This window comes from Stomoxys calcitrans, chromosome 5 (genome assembly GCF_963082655.1).
Source record: "Stomoxys calcitrans chromosome 5, idStoCalc2.1, whole genome shotgun sequence".
NCBI lineage: Eukaryota > Metazoa > Arthropoda > Insecta > Diptera > Muscidae > Stomoxys > Stomoxys calcitrans.
Window position 1 is genome coordinate 75,603,452 of NC_081556.1, and position 24,540 is coordinate 75,627,991.

The 24,540-nt window shown below is 38.9% G+C and overlaps 2 protein-coding genes across 3 annotated transcripts in view; both read right to left on the reverse strand.

The window, feature by feature from the left end:
* Positions 1-24,540, reverse strand: part of LOC106085242 (uncharacterized) — a 137,706-nt gene that overhangs the window by 72,678 nt on the left and 40,488 nt on the right. The window lies entirely within an intron of this gene.
* Positions 4,318-24,540, reverse strand: part of LOC106085238 (juvenile hormone epoxide hydrolase 1) — a 37,782-nt gene continuing 17,559 nt past the window's right edge. Inside the window, exons 2-4 of one of the 2 annotated variants that reach the window (XM_013249369.2) lie at positions 24,072-24,271; positions 5,303-5,501; positions 4,318-5,232 (exon numbers count right to left, since the gene is read on the reverse strand). In XM_013249369.2, the coding sequence (XP_013104823.2) occupies positions 4,450-5,232; positions 5,303-5,501; positions 24,072-24,271 (1,182 nt within the window). In that variant the 3' untranslated portion in view covers positions 4,318-4,449. Of the gene's footprint in view, positions 5,233-5,302; positions 5,502-10,509; positions 11,442-11,504; positions 11,704-24,071; positions 24,272-24,540 lie in introns of those variants that run through there. The other variant, XM_013249368.2, reaches the window with a different exon arrangement.

Consider the following 24,540-nt stretch of genomic DNA (forward strand, 5'->3'; position numbering starts at 1 on the left):
CACCACATGACCAATGAGAAAGCTTTTTAACCTAACGGCAGTGGTCGCTGCAATTTGTCCAGCCACAATGTTCAGAAGCATAACATGTAACATTAAATTAAGTGCATCAGATGGTGTCGTCCTCAGTGCGGCTGTGATGCACAAACAAGCCATCATTTGGATCCGGTTAAGTATTGAACATTAGGTGGACTTTTGAAGCGCCGTCCACCCGACCACAAAACCATATAGCATTATAGGTCTGACAACTGCCGTATATACTCAATGCATGACACGCGGCCTAAACCCCCAACTTTTGGCAATGGCTCTCTTGCAGGTGTATAGGGCAAGAGTTGATTTTCGTGCCCTTTCCAAAATGTTGGATTTGAAGTTCAATTTCCTATCCAGGAAAACACCCAGGTATTTTTCGCTTTCTGTAAATAGAACATTCTCTCCACCCAAGGAGACCGGTTCCACTGTAGGAAATTTGTATCTCCTGCTGAAAAGAGCTACTTCTGTCTTGTACGGATTTACGCCTAGACCACTTTCGGTAGCCCACTTTGCTGTTGCACGTAAAGCTTCCTGAAGTATATCTCTTAGAGTGCTGAGAAACTTTCCCCTAACCGTAATTGCCACGTCATCAGCATACGCGACCACTTTTACACCGTTTTCTTCCAGAGACAAAGTAGTGGAGACAGTACACCTCCTTGAGATGTTCCTTTTTATCGCCCAAAGGATTTTCGGCTCAGACACAATGTCCCTAATAGTCTCCGCCGAATACATACCAGTGACAACCTATTCCCGGGAAATGTGTATCAACGAGTAGTTCTAGTGTTTCCTCACTAGACATTGTCCATACATTCTCTGACTACTGAATATACCCCACCGTAAAAGGTCTCAAGGACAGCATCTTCCTTAACCTAGAGGCCTCAGATGTATCCAGCCTATGGTGGTGGTTATAAAAATAATAATTGAATAGTCACCTGTGAAGTATTATAAGAATCCATCGAAAGTTGAAACGAGTAAATAGGAAATTAAATTGAATGATAGCATCTTCATTTTGGTTTTGGTAAGGAATTTTCGGCCAACTTTCTTCTATGTATGGTTCCCTCTCAGATACTCATTAATTGATTTGTTTAGAGCATTTGTTATCTACTCTCAAACCCATATCATAAATATACCACGTGAGTTTCAACATTTTCATACCCACTACCATAGGATGGGGTATACTAGCCTAGTCATTCCGTATAAAGCACCTCGAAAAATTGATCTGCGACACATATAGTACATATATTCCTAATCGTCTTAACATTCTAAGACGATCTAGTCATGTGCGTCCGTCCCTCACGATAACGCTCGAAAGAAAAATATAACAGTTTAAAATTTCCCACATATACTTCTTATTAATGTAGGTCATTGGGTATTGCAAGTGGGCCATATCTGTTCAGATTTGAATAAAGTCCCCATATAAACCGATCCCTAGGTGGCCTCCAACCTGCAACCAGAAGTCTCAATTTTTGTCCGATTTGGATGAAATTTTACATGGAGTTTTTTGCAACTTCCAATATACGTACTAAGTATGGTCCAAATCGGTCTTACAAACCTATATCCCGATTCTACTTCTGAAGCTTCGGGAAGCCGTAATTGTTTTCCGACTTCGCACATAGTATTTTTTAAGATTTCCCACAATCGTGCAAAGTGTGGGCAATAACGCTATCCACCTGTTCGCAGAAAAGCTTCCAGAAGGCACTTTTTGCCACTCTGGCAGGATCCACAGGATATTTCGTTTTGACTTCATCCTAAATTGGTGTTCAAAATTGTACCCTTCAATGGTATACGTCCTTAGGCTTTTTTGTTTAAATTTTGACGACAGATTTAGTTTCTACACTACTCTAATAAGACTATTTTGGATGGTCGGACTCCAAACACTTGCCTAAATTTGGATATCGGATTCATATTCTACACCCATAGACTTTTCATCAAGGTTCCATATTGTCCCGGTAGGCTTACTTGTCCGTTGGGTGGTTGTCTTTTCTTTTTTCTTTTTATGGAGGCAGTTGGCCCCCTGGCGCTACGTACCAAATAACATTATCTCTACGGTCGAAGACCTTTTATTTAAGTCCAATATTAGCGCGATCTACATGTCTTGCTTAGTGATGTTCTTTGTTAAGGGCGGCAATCCAGACACTTGATCCCAAAATTTATTATCAGATTCGTACTCTTCTGTCACGGATCCTTTATTTAAGTGTCCCAATCGGTCTACAAGTCCAGTTGAAGGTTTTTTGGAAGTTGGGTGGCCAACAGACACTTTGTTTCATATATTTATAACACAGTCTACTCCCCAAGACCGTTCAATTGATTCCCATTTTGACATATACGGCTTTTTTTTTGGGGTTGAGTGACTCCCAGACATTTTGGACTACATTTTTTGACTTTAGATGTGAACTTTACTCGTAAATAACTTGGATTTGATACCCATATTGCCCATATCGGTAAACACGTTCTCTTGAGGGTTTCTTGAGGTGGTTAGTCTCCTAGATACTTCATATCAAATTGGTGTACCAGATTCGTTCTCTGTGCACCCATTTCCGAGATGAAAGGTTTTTGAAAATCGGAGTTAAACACTTTCTCTTTTTTTAAATAGGAGATACGATTAGAAAGTTATCCATGCTCTCTGCGGTAGCAAAGGGGGGTTTTAGAATACAGAAATACGATCTGCATATATTTTAATGGCGGCGCGGCTTTCTGAGAATTTATTAATGCCAACCATCATTATGCCTAGTTAACGGGCATTGCATCGAAAATAAAACAGTGCCAAGAGGTAAAGCTCCCATATTCTCACGCACTAGTAGCAAAAATTTGTCTAGCCGCAATGTCTATAGACAGTATTAGCGTCTACCAGATCACAACACCGTATAACATAACGACAGCAGTACACAACCAGCGCATGACACGAGGTTTATACCACCTATCATTGCCACTAGTCCTATGGATGGAGACTCTTCTCCGAAGGAGACAGGTGCCACGGTAGGTTCCTTCTATTCCTGTTGAAAAAAACACATTCGTCTTAGACATTTGTCCGCTTCGTACTTCCTGAAGTATATCTCTAAAAGTCATCAGCATACGCTTTGTCCGCTTATGAAACATTAGAAAATGTTCACAGATTCCTCTCACTAATGATGAGGTATATAGCCTTTGACATGGGAGAAATTCCCCGCTGTTTCTTAATGGGGTGTTTATGGACAAATTTGTATGCGGTGGGAAAAATGTATTGTGTATAGGTAGGATCTGGACTATTTTTATTCCCACTACCATAGGATGAAGGGGATGGAAACCAATTTAGTGCTTTTCGCACCAACATTCGATGGCGGTGCCCCGTTGCGATTACAAAATTTTTTTGATGATTGATCGAAGATTTTTCTGTCTCAGAGTATAGAGAAAAAGAAGCGCTTAGGGTCAGTGGTTATATGAAATCTGAGAAGATTAGTCTATTGAGGCTATTGGACCATGGTCCATTAGAGAAGTTAATGCATGTGATTGCACTGAGAATTTAATGACAAAAGCGTTCTTCGGATTCGTTAGTCAAATCTGGATCACTGTTGTTGTAGCCACATTTTCATACGGAGGTGGCGATCCTCGTCAAGCTCCTGTAGTTGAGCAAGCTCCTTCCCCTCCAAAGGACTGATCACCGCGGAAACAGGGTGTCCATTGGTTATTTAAAGGCACCAACAACCCGCCTTGTCATGTCGAGCATCATAGGCAGCCAGTATTTATGCAAGAGACGGTGCCGCCCGGCCTCTCACTGAGGCTCTCCGCTCGATACCGCTGATTGCCTGCGACTGCCGTTGTAGCTACTCCGTATGGAACATTCTACTATTCGCAACCTGTGGACGCGCTCGGTAGCTCGCAGCTAAGCTTCTTGTGACAGCACACAGATCGGACCTCAATGTTCCACCCTGTGTGGTGCGCACCGCTATCCCGTGACGGAATATCCCGTGGGTCACTGTCTATTATGGATGTGTCAAAAAAATTCCGGACTATGTTTCAGATCACAACTCGAAAAAATTTTATTACCCAACTTCCTGTTTAAAACTCCACTGCCACAAAGTTTATTAAAAGTATTATTTTAGACAAATCCAGTTAATGAAGCTGAATTCAATTGCTCAAACTTAGTATTAAGTCTGTTCGCGTACCCAGAAATGTTCACCAATTTAAACCAATGTTTATTAGAAATGTTTGAGTAAAGCTAATATTTTAGAAAATTCAATTTAAATGGAATGGCGAAGTTTGTATATACTAAACTAACGTAATGACCCAACATTGCAAAAAAAAAATAGTCTCTTATATGGTATAAAATTTTTATTTGGTACAACAAATATAAAATTTTTCTGACAAGAACTGGTGAACTTAGTTAGTAGTTACCTATAATTTACAACGTAAAAAACGAAAACAGTAGACCTTTCAGTATTTTTCTTACAAATTAGCCTTTTTGACAAACTCCTGGAAGTCTTGGTACAAAACTTTGGGTTGTTCCATAGCAGCAAAATGGCCACCATCCTCGTAGTAAGTGCTGTGGATCATGTTCACGAATTTATCTTTGAGCTGACTGTCGGTACTGTGAGCCAAGTCATGCAAGAAACGGGCGCATCCACTTGGAGCTGTGACAGCAACAAGGTCCATTTGTAATTCCATTTGAGATTTTGAGAATTGTTCAGCGTACAGACGCTGTGAGGTAGTTATCGAGTTGGTGACATAGTAGATCATAACATTGTCAAGCAGGCTGTCGAGTGTGAACCTTTTGGTAAGGCCCCCATCGGGCAGATGCTTGAATTCGCCGTCAGTGAACACTGAGAATTTTTCCAGGAGGTATGTGGCCAATCCGACGGGACTGTGAGTAAGAACTGTGCCTATGGTATCGGGTTTAGTGGCCTGTAAATGCATGTATCCACTCTCAGCCATAATATGGGCGAATAATTCACCAATAGGTTTAAAAAACTTTGCGTGTTGTTTCTCATAGAATAAGCTGGGAATAAACGAGTGAAATACCATCTTTAAAACGCTCACGGGAGACGAATTGCTGCACATGTTGGAGTGATAGGCTAAAGCGCTTTCGGGGAAGAGGGCCGCTAGGTGTGAACCAACCATTGAGCCCCAGTCGCCTCCCTGAATTACGAATTTATTGTGGCCCAAACGGACCATTAAATTGTGCATAATAACAGCCATTTGAGCCGCTCCATGGCCTTTCTTTGAAGAAGCCTGCAAGTAAAGAAACGATGTGTTCTTCTTTATTGAATTCAATAGAAATGATAGACTAATATATCATTACCTGAGACCAACCGTACCCTGGCAAACTAGGGGAAACGACTTCATAAACATAATCATGTTTCTCACTAGGAGTAGTTAGCAGAGGAATGATGCCATAAAATTCCCGCACAGAGCCGGGCCAGCCATGCAATAACAACAACGGCAGAACCTTCTTACCCTGGGTATTTTTCGGTTTTATATGCATGAAATGAATCTTTAATCTGGAATAAAATAAATAATTATTTATTGGAATTAGTTGTTTGATAATTAGAAGTCTTTTGAATTATATTTTCAATTTGTAAACGAATCGAAAATGTACCCTCCAAATCCAGAATCTTAAGATCGAGATTGATACAGAAATTTATTTTGAATACAGTTGCAAATCAGTACCTTCAAAAAGTAAAATCCGCAGGCCTGTTTATATGAGGGATATACCGAATGTATCGAATAAAAACAAGTAAAAAGGCGTTAAGTTCGTACGGGCCGAATTTTGGATACCCACCACCTCTGGTATATATGTACACCACCTTTCATCAAAATCCGGTGAAAATTACATACCTTATGCCCCATAGCAGTTATATCGAAATATGTTCCGATTTGGACCAAGCCATTGTTCAATTTCAATTTTTAGTAGCTATATCTAAAAATAAAGCGATCTGAACCACATACAACATGGATGTCGAAAAGCCTAACATAAGTCACTGTGTCAAATTTTGGTTAAATCGGATTATAAATGCGCCTTTTTTGGGGCCAGGACTTAACATCGAGATATCGATCTATATTGCAGCTATATGCAAATCTTGATCGATCTAGACCAAATTGCAGAAACATGTGGAGGGGCCTAACTTAACTCTCTGTCCCAAATTTCGCAACATCGGACAATAAATGCGCCTCTTATGGCACCAAAACCTAAAACCGAGAGATCGGTCTGTATGGCAGATATGTCCAAATCTGGACCGATCTGGTCCAAATTGAAGCAAGATGTCGAAGGGCCTAATAGAACTCACTGTCCCGAATTTCGGTGACAGCGGACAATAAATGCGCCTTTTATGGGCCCAAAACCTTAAATCGAGGGGCCGGTCTATATGGCAGCTATATCCAAATCTGATCCGATCAGAGCCAAATTGAAGAAAGATGTCGAAGAGCCTAATACAACTCACTGTCCCAAATTTCGGTGACAGCGGACAATAAATACGCCTTTTATGGGTCCAAAACCTTAAATCGAGGGACCGGTCTATATGGCAGCTATATCCAAATCTGATCCGATCAGAGCCAAATTGAAGAAAGATGTCGAAGGGCCCAACATAACTCACTGTCCCAAATTTCCACAAAATCGGATAAAAAATGTGGCTTTTATGGGCCTAAGACCCTAAATCGGCGGATCGGTCTACATGGGGGCTATATCAAGATATAGTCCAATATGGCCCATCTTCGAACTTAACCTGCTTATGGACAAAAAAGAATCTGTGCAAAATTTCAGCTCAATGTCTATATTTTTAAAGACTGTATCGTGGTTTCAACAGACAGACGGACAGACATGGCTAGATCGTCTTAGATTTTTACGCTGATATACTTTATAGGGTCGGAAATGGATATTTCGATGTGTTGCAAACGAAATGATAAAATGAATATACCCCCATCTTCGGTGGTGGGTATAACAAGTATAAACGCTGCCGTTTGACTACGGATGGAGATTAATCTTTGAAGATTTGAATGGTTAGTGTTGGGGTGCAATTTTTTGATTTGGGTCTATTGTAGCAGGATCACAATTCTCCAAAAAACATGTCAAAAATCAAATCGGCAAATAAGTCTAAATAGGAGCCATCTTATATCGAAAAGTCACGCATAGACTCATCTCGGGGATGGGTGCTATTTCAAAGCGTGCCTAGGACTTGCATATACTCCGAAAGCCTGGCAGAAGGTAAGAATGGTATTTATACCCAAACCAAAGGCCTACAGAGCTATAAGGCTTACGTCCTTTCTACTCTAAACCATGGAACGTATTGTGGATACCATGGTAAAGAGCGTGCCTATGTTAAGAGATGGTCGTTGGAGACTGTCTTGCACGATGTTGTGCATAAAATTGAAGAATCCTTCGATGCCAAAACGTATGCAACAAACACACTGATCTGAACACGTCTGCTATGCTGTAGTAGTACTCCTAAGGGGTAAGGATCCGAATCAGCATAAGGGCCGAAAGGGTCTTGCGGCTGGCATACGGTTAGGCTAGACTTAAGGGTTTCAATGTTAACCCAGAGAAGACTGAAATCTGCCTGTTTACGAGGAAGACGTAGGTGGGCCAATTTGACGCGCCACGTCTCCTCAATGGAACGCTTTCGATAACTGACAAAGTCAAATACTTGGGAGTGATCTTGGACAGGAAACTGAATTGGAAGCGTCACATGCAGGAGGGTACCGAGAAGACTCACAGATATTGGGCACTGTGTAGACGGGCCGTAGACTCGAAAGGGGGCCTGAATACCACTGGATCTACAGGAGTGTGATTAGGCCAATACTTACTTACGCCTCAGTAGTTTGGTGGACAAAAAGTGCAACAATACAACAGGTTCAGAGAACATGTTGTCTTGGTATGGGCGGAGCGATGAGGACAACACTCACTAGGGCACTGCAGACTATTCTAAATATCCAACCCATTGACATACAGATTAAATGTGAGGCAGCCACTGTGGCTATGAGATTTAAGGCGATGGGAGAATGGATAAAGGATATAAATAGGTCATACCATCGCGGTATAATGGAAGAGATTTCCGTTCGGATACCTGAGACGACACTTGTGGTCGAGTGCGAGGCACTGCTACCAGCGGCGCAGTCTTGGATTGACGGAACCCTCGTATTGCCCTCTGGAAGTTCATGCTACACAGATCGATCAAAGCCAGAGGACAGAGTGGCTCCGGGGGTCTTCATTGAGAACTCAGGGACTGAGATCTGTTTTCGACTGCCTGACCATAATACAATCCTGCAGGGGGAGATCCGGGCGATCATGGAATGGGTGAGGTGGTGTAGTGTTAATGCTAGGACCTCGATTATAAACATCTTTACGGATAGTAAACTGCCCACCATGGCAATAACAACCAGGACTGTAAGGTCACGAACAGTCTTGGAGTGTAAGAAGGAGATTAACACCTTCTCTGAGAATGGCACGATCCGTATCGTTTGGGTGCCGGACCATAGCGGAGAAAGGGGAAATGAAATTGCAGACGATTTGGCAGTGATGGGCAGAGAACTATTGACAATAAACTTGGTTAACTCGAAGCCTTTCGGGTCGATGCAGTCCGAGTTAAGGGCGTAGGCAACGAACGCGCAAGTCACACTGTGGAACAACGAAACGGTTGATAGGACGACCAGATCATGAGATGTGGGGACATCCAGATCATGTTATGACGAGACTATTACTGGAAAGAAGTAAGAAGGTGGTCAGTAAAGCCTTTGGTATCATAACGGGACACATAGCACTACGAGTGAGCGTATGCAAAATCGGTGCGCTAAGTGTTAGCAGGTGTAGTGCATGTGGGGAGGATGATAAGACGTTGGAGCATTTTCTATATCATTGCAAGGCTTTCGCGGCTAACAGACACCGGTACTTAGTTGGGACACAATACCAGACATGAAACGACTTAGAACGCAAGTAACACTGTGGAACAACGAAACGGTTGGTAGAACGACGAAAATCCTGTGGGGAGATCCAGATCACGAAAAGACGAGGCTATTACTGGAAGGAAGTAAGAAGGAGATCAGTATAGCCTTCGGTATCATAACGGGACACATAGGACTACGAGCTAACTGAGCAAAAACGGTGCGCCAAGTGATAGCATGTGTAGGGCATGTGGGCAGGATGATGAAACGTTGGAGCATTTCCTATATCATTGCAAGGCTTTCACGGCTTACAGACACCGGTACATAAGTGGGGACACAATACCAGACATGAACCGACTTAGTGGCGTGTCATGGTAAACAATTAGGGGTTTAGTTAGTAGCACAGAATTCCGGACTTTTTCTTTTTCGAGGTTACTTTTTTAGTATTTAGAGTGCATAACAAGTCGATTACTTGCTTAGGTGTATGCCCATTGTGACATAGGGCGGATTTTTATCCGCACCCTATTTTCAACCTAATCCAATTCATGACAAACCAATACCACGAATTTGAGACACATGGACCGCATTTGCCATATTCTTTGAAAGACTTTTTCAAATATATAGGATATTCCTCTACAGATACAGATGGACCGTACATGCCAAGACTATTATTATTTAGTTATAAAAAAAAACACCATTTATAAAATTTCAGCAAAATAATTGCGCCCCCTAGAGGCTCAAGAAGTCAGATCAGGCGATCGGTTTATATGGGAGCTATATCAGGTTTTAAGGCTCTTTGGATCAAACTTGCACGGCTGTTGGAAGCTATATCAAAACTTTACGTGCAATATTTCTAGAGACTCAAGAAGTCAAATGTGAAGATCGCTTTATATGGCAGCTTATAAACTGATTAAGACTATACTTGGTACATTTATCAGCGGTGGTTATCCCCCCCTAATGCTGGTGACATTTATGAGGCACGCCAATCGGACTCGGATATAAAAAGGAGGCCCTTATCATTGAGCTTAAACTTGAATCGGACTGCACTCATTGATATGTGAGAAGTTTGCCCCTGTTCCTTAATGGTATGTTCATGGGCAAATTTTCATATGCGATTATAAACCGATTTGGACCATTTTTGCCACAGTCGTTTTAGCCATGTCTGTCGAAAGCATGCTAATTTCGAAGAAATAAAGCTGCCATATAAACCGATCTCCCGATTTGACATCCTGTGCATCCAATTGTTATCGTGCAACCAATTATTATATGACATCTTTCCTTGTACGGTCTAAGTTGGTCTATAGTTTTAAAAATAAATCCAACGAAAATTTGATTAATTTTTGCATGGTAAAACATCCCAATAGAAAAAAAAACGGAATTTAACACTTAAATAACGAATGAGTCATAAATCATCTTTCAGTGAGCAGTGCGTAAACATACTTTAACAATTAACAATAAAAAAACCCCATGGGGACTTGTTACGACCTTTTTAAATCGTAAACTTAAGCTATGCCACACAGCCAAAGCAAATGCCTGTTAATTGTTTTTGAGTGTATCTTAGCAAACTCACCATTGACTCTTTTTCTTATGACTTACCTTGTTCAGAGCTAAGGTTAAAAGAAAAAGATGATACGGTAAGATTTGGTATCCAAAACAAGAATTTTATTCATTAAAACTAATTAAAATCACTGGGACGCGATCGTATACAAAAAGTCTTAAAACACCACATATAAAAGAAAAGAAAAGAAACATTAACTAACATCTACAAATAACGCTGTACATATTTACAAATTTGCTTTCTTCGCGAATTCAATGAAGTCTTCATATAAAATCTTGGGTTGTTCCATTGCTGCAAAATGACCTCCGTCGTCATGATAGGTGCTGTGGATCAAATTTACGAATTTATCCTTAAGCTGACAATCGGTACTGTGGGCTAAGTCATGTAGGAAACGGGCACACCCACTTGGCGCTTTGACGGCAACACTATCCATTTGTAGACCCATCTCAGACGTGGAGAAGTGTTCGGCGTAGATGCGCTGTGAGCTCGTTATGGAGTTGGTCACATAGTAGATCATAATGTTGTCGAGCAGGCTGTCGAGGGTAAATCGCTTGGTAAGGCCTCCATCGGCCATGTGCTGGAATTCACCATTTGTCCACCCGGAGAATTTCTCCAAGATGTATGCGGCTAAGCCAACAGGATTGTAAGAAAGAACGGTGCCAATGGTATCGGGCTTGGTTGCTTGTAGGTGCATGTATCCAGTTTCGGCTATTAGATGAGAGAAGAGTTCACCCAAGGGTTTGAAGAATTTGGAATGTTGTTTTTCATAGAATAAGCTTGGCACAAAACCGGATAGAACCATTTTTATCATAGACAAGGAGCCCGAAGTACCGCACATGTTGGAATGATAACCGAGAGTGTTTTCAGGGTAAAGGGCAGCCACATGCGAGCCAATGAAAGAACCCCAGTCACCACCTTGAATTACAAATTTGTTGTAGCCTAATCGCACCATCAAAGAACGCATAATAACAGCGATGTGAGCCGGGCCAAGTCCTTTCTTCGAAGCTGCCTAAGAGTATAACGAAAATGTTATTTGTCTCAGAATTTCCAGGAAATATACAGTAAATGTTACCTGAGACCAACCGTAACCCGGCAAACTGGGGGCAACGACTTCAAACACATAATCATGCTTCTCATTGGGAGTTGTCAGCAAAGGAATAATCTCATAAAACTCACGCACAGAGCCGGGCCAGCCGTGCAATAGCAATAAGGGTAGAACCTTCTTACCTTGTGCATTTTTGGGTTTAATATGCATAAAGTGAATTTTCAAACTACAAAACAATAAAATGGCAATTCATCATTAGGTTTCTATTAAATAAAAGTTCTTCGAGAATAGAAAATGCATTAAAATGAATAGGTATGTAAATATGTATGTCTAGAAATTTAATCAATGTGCAAATTTTTACCATTATCTAGCAGTATCACTGGAGAGTAAAGCGAATAAGAACGTTAACTTCAGCCAGGAAAAGTCCATGGAAGACATGTAGGTGCTTTATAAATTTATTTACCAATGTCCATCATACTGGGGTTATATTTTTATACCATCCACCATAGGATGGGGGTATACTAATTTCGTCATTTTGTTTGTTACTCCACGAAATATTCATCTACGACCCCAAAAAGAATATATATTCTTGATCGACATGACATTTTAAGTCGAAATAGCCATGTCCGTCCGTCTGTCTGTCGAAAGCACGCTAACTTTCGAAGGAGTAAAGCTAGCCGCTTGAAATTTTGCTCAAATACTTATTAGTGTAGGTCGGTTGGGATCGGTCCACGTTTTGATATAGCTGCCAAATAAACCGATCTGGGGTCTTGACTTCTTGAGCGTCTAGAGGGCGCAATTATTATCCGATTTGGCTGAAATTTTGTACGACGGTTTCTCCTATGACCTTTATTATACATGTCGAAAATGGCATGAATCGGTTTATAGCCTAATACAGCTCCCCTATAAACGGATCTCCCTATTTTACTTCTTCAGACCCTTAAGAGCGCAAAAGAATTGCTAGATTTTGCTGAAATTTTACACAATGACTAAGAAGAGATACCGTGGAAAGAGCTCGACAAATGCGGTCCATGGTGGAAGGTATATAAGATTCGGCCCGGCAGAACTTAGCACGCTTTTACTTATTTTTTTATCGATATCATACTGAGTTAATACTGACCCTGTCCCTTTTTGCTATCTAAACAATTCATTCACAAATTTGTACTTCAAAATAGGAAAGATTGTGTTAAAGCAGCAGTTTTTGTCTGCTGGAAATGTGCTGTCCCATCTTCAGCAGACATGACTGCAGTTTTAGCAAACATTTAGGCTTGCTATTATAGCTATGATATGATTTTATGAGAAGTAGCCAAGTCCAAGACGGACGGCTTTGCTCCATGTGTATTTGACCGACAGCAGCCTTAGGTGGCTCGGTACATTCGTGTTGTTATCAAAAGATTATGAACCTTCTTTCGCCACAAATACGAGGGTTGCCTTTTATATTTCGGGATTAGATAACACAAAAACAAATATTGACCATCGCAAATCGCTTTATTGTTTTTCAAAATATTCCCCATTAAGATCTACACACTTTTGAATGCGTTTGAACCACTTGTCGAAGCATATGCATTCTGAACGCATCAACGGTTTCTTCAGGTGTCGAAAAACGTTGTTCTCTCATTTTATTTTTTACCAAGTAAGGACTATACGGTGGATGACTCATCAAATCGATGTTTTGAGTGATCAAAAATTCAGTTGTTCCGTATTTTTGGAGCATTTCTTTCGACCAATCGACACGAGCCTTTTTTTGAGCGATTGACAAATTGTGCGGGATCCAACACGAACAAATTTTGCTGACGGTCAAATGTTCGTGCAATATTGAATGTATGCTGGTCCCACTAATGCCTTAGGTTGTCTTAATCTCACGATAGGTCACATTACGATTTTGCAATATCAGTTGGCGCACAGCATTAATGGTTTTTGGAACAACAACCGATTTTGGAAGGCCTTCATGAAATTCGTCTTGGAGTGAACTACCACCTCGGTTAAATTCACCATACCACCCATAGACACTGGTCCTTGATGGAGCTTCGTAGCCAAAAATTGAATTAAGTTCAACGATGCACTGTTGTTGAGTGAATCCGCGTCGAAAGTTGTAAAAAACAATCGCACGAAAATGTTAACGATTTAATTCCATTTTTTAGGCGAGATTAATCTTTTAATTTACTGTAAACCACACAAATAGCGGTCGTATGTCAAAACGTTCTGAGTACGTATAACCTCAAAAATGTCACGCTTTACGATAGCGCTGTCAGATTGCAACACAAGGGTTATCCGATCGCGAAATATAAAAGGTTATCCTCGTATGTGTGTTAACGGATGGACGGTTTTGTTCCATGTATATATGACATCAGCCATAGGTAGAACGATGTTTATGAACCTCAAATGTTTATGAACTTGCATTCGCCACAGGCGTGATATTTTTTTAAAGGCAGAAGTAGATGTTTCTGTTGAGTTGAATAGAAGAATATCAAGCGTTTAATGTCTTTTGGTATTAAATAAAATAATACCGACAGGTATTGGCGATATAGCCACTATTCAATTCTTGACGAAACTACGGGGGTATACCGCCTACACTCAATCAAATATGTTATACAAGGCCCCAAAAATGTTTTCTAAAACAACAGTTTTTGACTGCTGAAATTGGGAACACTGGCATTACTGCTGCTTTAGCCAATATAGAGCTATTATTTCCGTCCGCTATTTCATTTCCGTATATTAACAACATCTACTGTTTTAAATTCAAAAGTTTGCTCAATTATTGAAGACGTATTACAGATGAACTGAAAAAGGCATTTTTGTTTTTTTTTTTGTGTTATTTAATGCCAATGTTTGACAATTACGGCCGGTCATGTAATTTGATTACTTAAGGCTTACTTATGCAAAAACAATGCGACAAGTAATAGCATGTGTAGGGCATATGGGGAAGATGGTAAATAACATGCTATTTGAGGACGGATAGGGTATAAAAATGTTTAACCATCAAAGATCAGTCTGAGTTGAACTTGCGTTTTAGTTATCAGTGGCAGCCATTGAATGCAGTGCGACGTAAATTAATGTTAAACCTTTGATGTATGAACACTTCGATAGCTATATTTTAGTGATATGTTAATAATTTTGATGTATTCTTCGTATATGAGACCCATGTTACCAAAGATAAAAGAGAGTTTTGTGCTGGGTAGATGCAGTGAAAGTCTGTAGTCAACAACTTTTTTCTTTTGAATTTAATTATGTATCGTTAAATATTTTTCTTTCAGCTACACTAAGCAAAATGCATTTTCTAACCCCTTTATCTGAATTGTAATAAATGGGCAAACAGTTTTTCTAATTTGGAACAATTTCCTTTAAACCTTAGACCGACGCCTTTTATTATAAACGGAGATTTAAATGTTCCTATGGGTGAATTCAGGTTCTGAGTGGAGTGATTTTTTATGGAAGTTGACAAAGGGGGTGAATTCACGTTTTGTGGGGCTATGGGTTCAGCGGATGTTTTGGAACTTTTGGATAGTTTTCGTGTTTCTTGTAAACCGTATTCGGATCATATGCCCTTAGAACTCACAATAAGGTCAATCTCAGCAAATTCTGGGTGGCCCTACATACTACCACAAAGACTAAGGCGGTACGCTTCGAAGTGTGATATGTATTGAAAAGCGATCGCCGAACGATGTAACTCGGACTACCCATATGATCATTCCGATGTGGAAAGCAATATCAACACTCTGAAATCCTAAGTATATAGTGCAGCCGGGGGTGAATGGGTAAAAATTTTGAGCATAGAAATAGATGGTTTGACGTTTAAAGTGAATCTACTAGAAGGCGTATGCTTAGTCATCTAAACTGCTATCACAGATTCCACAATCAGAACTGTAGGAAACAGTACATCGAAAGCAGATCTTTTTACAAGAAACTATGCAATAGGAAGAAGCTAGAATTGTACAACTCCGACATTGAGCGTTTAAATAGTTTCAGGATGTTTGACTGGTGGTAACTGGCAAATAAATTGAAGAGCAGTCCTCTGAAAATAGCTAACAACCTAAATGCTGGTTCGATACGCGTATATTTTAGTCGGTAATTGTCAAGTGGTAACCATACGCATAATGATTGGACGCTCCCACAAATACGATCCTCTTCCATTTATCCGAGAGGTTTTACATCTCCTAAACTGCATTTTTCTTCGCGAGACTATACCATCATTCTTCCGTAGATCTATTATTGTCCCCTTACACAAAAAAGGCGATGTCAATGTGTTAACCAATTACAGAGGTTTGTCTTTATAAGATATTTACTGGTATTGTGTTGAACCGTATTATTTTATAGATAGAGCGGTATCAGATTTTAATCGAATATCAGGCGAGTTTCAGCAGCGATTATTCGACGACTGACTACATATTCAATAATAAGAAGAAGAAGAACACACACGCTTTCTTTGTTGACTTCTCTGCCGCTTTTGACATGATACCGCGCAACTTTTTATTGTTTATAAACTGGCCAGAATGGGACTTTCTACGAAAGTAATAAATAAATTGCAACTCATATATCGTGACACTACGAGTTAGGTGTGGAACGGTTCATCATCATCTAAGGCATTCGAGGTCACTCAGGGGATTAGACGTATTCTTTTTAGGAGGCTCACCTGTGAGATTAAAGTCCATGATAGAGGCACTATGACAATACTGCTCTCTTTGGGGTCTTAAACTAAAGTAGGCGGCAACCTGGCATGGCTTTAAGGTGCTGAGCCCATAGAAGTTGTCAATGAGTATAAATACCTCGGTGTGGGTCTCACTTATAAACTATCTTTCAAGAAGCATCTCTCAGACAAGCTACAGATTGCGAAGGTTCCCATTAACTCCATGTGGCTTCGCTACATACACAACGGAGAAATTCAGATTGCTAATAAGATGAAGATATTTAACGCGGCTGCTAAATAAATTCTATTTTACGGCGCTCAAGTATGGGGGTATGAAGGATATGAGCAGGTAGAGAGACTATTCAGGTTCATTATCAAGAAGATACTTTACCTAACTAACCAACAATACACCCAACTATATGTTGCATATTAAAACGGGTCTTCTTAGTATGTATTCGGAGACGCTAAAACTGCATTTGGACTATATTAACCATATGTACCGGGTAACAGATTACCCCGCTTACTTGCGGAGAAGACTATTGGCACAGGTGTTTTTTGGACTAAGAATTTGGTGGATTTAGGCGCCGATCTGGGTATTAAAGTCAATTTTGTCTTTAAGGGCAAGGAGTTGGGTATGATGCACAGTTTTATAATATGTGGTCTAGTATAACGGGAGAGAGTCTTAGAGTCCTACCATACCTCCTATCATATTTTCTTGATTTGACGGCAACTGCTCCATTTCCAATCTACTAGTTCCTAAGACTACTTATCATTTTATAGGTGTATGCCCTATATATGCATATATACGAAGAGAATGATTGGAAACATTTTTTCATATCTCGGAAAATACTTAATAAATTCATTAAATTACCGAAAATTATTTCTAAATGAAATTGAGCACCAATAGAATAACAAAAATACCTGAAGCAAACGTAATCAATAAAATTTACACACACATACATATTATATTATATTTTTTAATTATTAATGCCAATCTGACACACAACAAAAAAAGTTATGTCAAATTTAATGTTTATAAAAATTGTTATAATTTATAATTTGTACATAAATAATAAAATTGTGAATAAAATCTTTCTATTGAATATTTTAGTGGAGAACATAAGTTTTCAGTTACTATTTAAGCAATGGCCGTATCACTAATACAGGTTCACCACCTTCCATCACTTCAACCACAATGCTATCTTAAACCGAGTATGACAAATTTTAGAAAAAAAATGTCAAAAGCTTCAAGTTCACTTAAAGAGTATGTCCTTCTCTACATATGCATGTACATATGCGTGTACACCATTTATATTATTTTAGCCGAATCGCATATAAATTATCATCAAACATGTAACCACGCATCAGATTCGTCAGAACTCATATTCTACTACTACTACTCACTGCTCAAAATTTTGACGAATTCGGGTAATAAATGCCATATTATTGGCTAATGACACAAAATCGAAAGATCGTTATATATGGGAGCTTATCCAAATATGATCCTAACTGGGTGATTCAAAAACTCAATCAGCGTATGGACAAAACAAGAAATATTGCAAAATTTCCGGTCCATATCTTAATTATACCCTACAGCACCACTGTGGTACAGGGTATTATAACTTTTTGCATTTGTTTGCAACGCTTAGAAGGAGAAGAGCTAGACCCATTGATAAGTATACCAATAGGCTTAGAACCACTTCCTAATTCGATTAAGCTACACCCATAGAAAAAACCAAGCGCGGCTTGGCAAAGAGACCACATTCGTTTATAAAAGTGAATCGACACACAGATGTTATTAGATCAACCACAAATATTTATAAACCAACAACAATTATGTTGAACAAAACGTCAACAGCTGTTGACATTCTGACAACCCCTTGTGCACAGTTTTTCAAAGATTGCAAAATGATTTTGTGTGTGGGTGAGTATTGAACTTATGTTCCATCAATCCCATTGTGTGTTTACAAACGCCTTACCACATTGCACCATGGCCGGCTATTCACATACAATGTTTTAAGATTCATTTAAAGTTAAGGTTGGTATACATACACATTCAGTGGGGATGATGTTCATAACGGTGAGTGCATAAAACAACAACGCCTGTTCACAAAATCATCCACGCTTGTTGACAATACTTCCAACAACGCCCGTGTATGATAATGACAACGTTGGTGCATGATTTTGCAACATATTTTTCCTATCAGTGTATTGTCTATCTGTCTATGTATCCTTGTGATCAAGTTACAGGTCGCATTTATTGTCCGATTGTCATGAAATTTTGCACAAGTCGCTTTTTCGTTAGTCCTTGGGCCAGAACGCTATTGATTTTGAAAAAAATCGGTACAGATTTAGATAAAGCTCCATTATATATCTTTCATCCAATATGATCTTTGAAGGCTATAGAAGCCATAATTTTGGTCCCATCTTTTCAAAATTTTGCACGAAGTGTTTTCTTTAAAGCTTCAATACGACTGCAAAATTTCATTTAAATCGGTTCAGATTTAGATATAGCTCCCATATATATGTATCGATGGATTTGCACTTAATAAGGCGAAGTAGCTGCAATTTTCAACCGATCTGCACAAAATAGTTTTTCTACCGATTTTAACATATTTGCAAAATTTCATCAAAATCGGTTCAGATTTAGATAAAGCTCCTATATATATGTATCGCCCGATTTGTATTAAAATGGCCATAGTAGCTACAATTTTCAACCGATTTGCACAAAACTTGGCACGGACTGGTTCGTTACTGATTTTAACATATTTGCAATATTTTATCAAAATCGGTTCAGATTTAGATATAGCTCCCATATATATGTATCGCCCTATTGGCACTTATATGGCTCTAGTAGCTAAAATTTTCAACCGATCTGCACAAAATTTAGCACATATTGTTTTGCTACTGATCTTAACATATGAGCTCCAATATATATGCATCGCCCGATTTACACTTATAAGGCTGTAATAAACACAATTTGTAACCGATCTGCACAAATATCGGAAAATTGATTTATATAGGATAACTAACAACAAGTAAAAAGACGTTAAGTTCAGCCGGGCCGAAGTTTGGATACCCACCACCTCGGGTATATATGTAAACCACCTTTCATCAAAATCCGGTGAAAATTGCATACGTTATGTCCCATAGCAGTTATATTGAAATATATTCCGATTTAGACCAAATACTAATAAGTAAAAGTTATTGTTCAATTGTGTATAAAAAAATATTGGTCTATTTAGTAGCTATATCTAAAAATAAACCTATCTGAACCATATACGACACGGATGCCGAAAAGCCTAATATAAGTCACTGCGTCAAATTTCAGTGAAATCGGAGAATAAATGCGCCTTTTATGGACCCAAAGCCCTAAATCGAGAGATTGGTCTATATGGCAACTATAGTCAAATCTGGACCAATCTGGGATTGAGGAAGAGCGTCGAAGAGCCTAACACAACTCTCTGTCCCAAATTTCAGCGATTTCGGACAATAAATGCGCCTTTTATGGCCCCAAAACCTAAAACCGAGAGATCGGTCTATATGGCGGCTATATCCGAATCTGGGCCGATCTGAGCCAAATTGACGAATGATGTCGAAGGGCCTAACACAACTCACTGCCCCAAATTTCAGCAAAATCGGGTAATAAATGTGGCTTTTATGGGCCTAAAACCCTAAATCGGAGGATCGGTCTATATGGCAGCTATATCCAAATCTGAACCAAATTGATAAATGATGTCGAAGGACCTGACGCAACTCACTGTCCCAAATTTCAGCAAAATCGGATAATAAATAGGGCTTTTATGGACCCTAAATCGGCCGATCGGTCGATATGAAGTTATAGTCCGATATAGCCCATCTTCGAATTTAACCTGCTTATGGACAAAAAAAGAGTCTGTGCAAAGTTTCAGCTCAATATCTCTATTTTTGATTTGATGTAATTTCAACAGACAGACGGACAGACGGATGGACATGTCTAGATCGTCTTATATTTTTATGCTGATCAAGAATATATATACTTTATAGGGTCAGAAATGGATATTTCGATGTGTTGCAAACGGAATGACATAATGAATATACCCCATCCTTCGGTGGTAGGTATAATAAAGGCTATATGGGTCAACCATATAGAATCCTTATCGGCCAGTTCATTTTAGCAAGACATTTAACGTGCAAGGCGGACCCACAAATATTATATGTACCACGAAATCCTGGTGGTCAATTACGTACGCTTTTTTGTAAAGAATCAACTGACTGACAGACTATAACATCGATAAAATGTTACGAGTAACTATAACTACACTTCTTAGTTTTTTTCTCCGTTGAGTGAAGTTGTTCAAAGTACAACTCTACGTTTGAAATTTGTCCATAAAATTCAATTGAACTTTACACTCAAAAAACAACGAATAATATGGAGAATTTCAACTGAACTTTGTTAACTTTGGAAGCACACTCTACCACTTTGGGTTTTAAATTTGATTTGTTTTATTTGGTCTCCCAAAATTATTTTTTTTTCTTATTTGATAGACGCTGAAGTACTTACCATTCAATCAATTAAACAATTTAATTGGTAGTTGATAGCATACAAAATTAGCCATATACACAACTAATAAAAATGAATATGATTAGCAGTATGTGTAAGTAGACATTAACCTACAACAAGCCATTTACGTATATGCCCCAACGCAATACGAATTTTGTTGTGCATATTAAATATCGAGACTGAGTACTTCATTCGCATACGAATTTTATCAATTCATATTTTCAGAAAGGTGTTCAATTTTTATAAACCAGCAACATTGACGTGGTAACACAGAAAACATGATGCGATATAAATGGTATTTATATGTAAGGCCTATTATTGTGGTTTCAATTGAAATAAATATAAAGGCCGAATAAACAATGTGTTTAGGATAGAGTTTAAAAAAATGTGGGATACAATTAGAAGTTTGCATTATTATACAGGGGGATATACATTAGACTGTCCCACGCTATAAAATAGATTTTTTTTATGTGAAAATATGGAAACTCTTTTTTTCCATGTTGTCCTTTTAATCCCAATAAGCAAAATACTAAATATTATCGAGATCCGTCCGTCTGTCTGGGTATCCCTTCTCTATCGTTTGTCCGGCTGTCGTTATTTTGTGATTAAGGTGGAGATCGAATTTGTAATCCAATCATCACGGAATTTTTCATATATCAAAGACAAACGTTGCCAATATATTTTTTATTGCTGTCACAATAAAAAATGGATAAAAAATATTTAAAGTATGCTAATTTGAGTGAAAGGAAATTGCCAACAATAATCGAACCGTGCAAAGAACTTGAAAAATTAGACCCATGGTGGAGGGTACATAAGATTGTTTTTATACCCCCCACCATGGGATGGGGGTATACTAATTTCGTCATTCTGTTTGTAACACCTCGAAATATGCGGCTGAGACCCTATAAAGTATATATATTCTTGATCGTCATGTCATTTTAAGTCGATCTAGCCATGTCCGTCCGTCTGTCCAAAGGCACGCTAACTTTCGAAGGAGTTAAGCTAACCGCTTGAAATTTTGCACAAATACTTTTTATCAGTGTAGGTCAGTTGGGACTGTAAATGGGCAAATCGGCCCATGTTTTGATATAGCTGCCATATAAACCGATCTTGGGTCTTGACTTCTTGAGCCTGTAGAGGGCGCAATTCTCTTCCGATTTGACTGAAATTTTGCACATAGTGTTTTGGTATGACTTTTAACAACTGTATTAAGTATGATTCAAATCAGTTCATAATCTGGTATAGCTGTCATTAAAACCGATCTTGGGTCTTGACTTCTTGAGCCAAATTTTTCATGAGTTGTTTTGTTATGACTTCCAATAACTGTGTTAAGTATGGTGCAAATTGGTACATAACCTAATATAGCTGTCATACAAACCGGTCGGGAATCTTGACTTTTTCAGCCTCTGGAGCGCGCAATTCTCATACGATTTGCAAGAAATTTTGTACTACGGCTTCTCTCATGACCTTTAACATACGTGTCTAATATGGTCTGAATCGATCAATAGCTTGATACAACTCCCATATAAACCGATTTCCCGGTTTTGCTTCTTGAGCCCCTACAGTAGCATATTCGTATTCAATATTCTTTGTTTACCTTAAAAGAGATACTGCGCATAGAACTCGACAAATGCGATCCATGGTGGAGGGTAATAAGATTCGGCCCGGCCGAACTTAGCACGCTCTTACTTGGTGGCCCTATACCCTATAAAGTGGAAATATTCTTGATTGTCTTGGCATGCTCAGTCGATCGAACAAATGAATATAATAGCTTGAAATTTTGTTCCGATATTATTTATCTATAGAGATTGTTGAGTATTGCAAGTGGGCTCATATTTATATACAGCTCCCATAAAAACCGACCCCTGTCTTCTTGAGTCCCTAAAAGCCTAAACTACCATCGGATTTGGTTGAAATTTGACACCAAAACTTCTATTCTGGCTTCCAACATCCTAGTATAATTCGAAAAGATGATATAGCCCTTATATAAACCGATCCCCGAAGTTGACTCCTTGAGACACTAAAACGAAAATCCAACTATCTCCAGATTTGAATTCTTGAGCTCCAGAAGCCTTAGTTTTTGTTCGTTTGGGTGATATTTGGTACGTGAAGTTCACTCGTGTCTTACAATACTCACAACGTCCTGTCCAATCTCGATTGGTTCATAAATAGTTATAGTCCTCCTAAAAACCGATATGTCTTCTTGAGACCATAGAATCCTCAATCAATACTCGATGTGATTGTTACAAAATGTTTACATGGCAGCTATATCAGGTTAGGGATCGATTTGAACCATTCTTAATACAGTTGTTGGAAGTCGTAAAAAAACACGTCGTGCAAAATTTCAGCCAAATCGGATAGGAATTGCTCCCTGTAGAGGCTCAAGAAGTCAAGACCCCAGATCGGTTTATATGGCAGCTATATCAGGTTATCCACCGATTTGAACTTTTCTTAAAACAGCTGTTGGAAGTCACAACAAAACACGTCGTGCAAAAGTTCAGCCAAATCGGATAGGAATTGCGCACTCTAGACGCTCAAGAAATCAAGACCCCAGATAGGTTTATATGACAGCTATATCAGGTTATGGACTGATTTCAACCATACTCAGCACAGTTGTTGAAAATCATAACGGAACTCAACATGCAAATTTTCAGCCAAATCGAACAAAAATTGCGGCTTGTAAGGACCCAAGAAGTCAAATCGGGAGATCGGTTTATATGGAAGATATATCAGGTTCATAACCTGATAAAGCTCCCATATAAACCCATCTCCCGATTTGACTTTTTTAGCCCTCAACAGCAACTTATTTTTCCGATTTGGCTGAAAGTTTGCGTGTGGTATTCCGTTATAACATTCAACAACTGTGCAAAGTACGGTCCAAATCGGTCTATAACTTGATATAGCTCCCATATAAACCGATCTCCTGATTTGACTTCTTGAGTCCTTACAAGCCGCATTTTTTCTAAGATTGCGATGAAATTTTGCAAGCGGTGTTTTGTTACAACTTCTACAACTGTGCCAAATACGGTTCAAATCAGTCTATAACCTGATATTGCATGTTAACCGGCCTCTCCATCATCCTTGTTCGGTTCCCAGGAGCTTTAATTTTTGCTGATTTGACAGAAGTTTGGTAAGTAGAATAAAATTATGCCCTTCAATTAATTTTATTTTGTATAAATTTTTAGCAGAATCCATGGTGGTGGGTTTCCAAGATTCGGCCCGGCCGAACTTAGGACGCTTTTACTTGTTTTGTAATAATTTGCTTATAATTCTGTAATCTTTTGATTTTCTTTTAGATTCCTTATTTATGCGGTCTCCACACATATGTATATTCAATGAATAATGGGAAATATTTTTGTCACTGATTCGAATATCATCTCCGATATATATGTAGTTAGTTTTCGTGAAAGTTTTGATTGAAACTTACCCTTGAATTTCAGTTTGAAAGTGGTTGAACTTTTTCAGGAAACTTTCACGTTCAGACCATTTGGGTAAATAATCGTTGCGCCAATACTTGATGACCTTTTGCAAATAGTTTGAATTAAAGCCATATTCGAAGGCAACACCCTCCAGTGGCTCGTGCAATTTCAGTGGGCGGTCTAGTTGTGACATAAGATCTTGGATTATCTACAATGAATTAAGAATTATTGGGATGAGGTAATAAAAAGATAATCTTTAGGTTCTCAAAATAAGGAAATTTATTCATTAACTGCCATATTCATGTAATCTCCGTCAGCTCATAATGATTATCTTAAATATTCGAATTTGGGGTTAAGTTTGAAGTTAATTTTAAAAATAAATTTGGAGGAACCCTTAGTCTATCCTTTACTACCATTTTGGTCAATGTAAGGATTTTCTTCTCGCAGTCTTATTCATTTGTTCCCTACTTCGGAGAA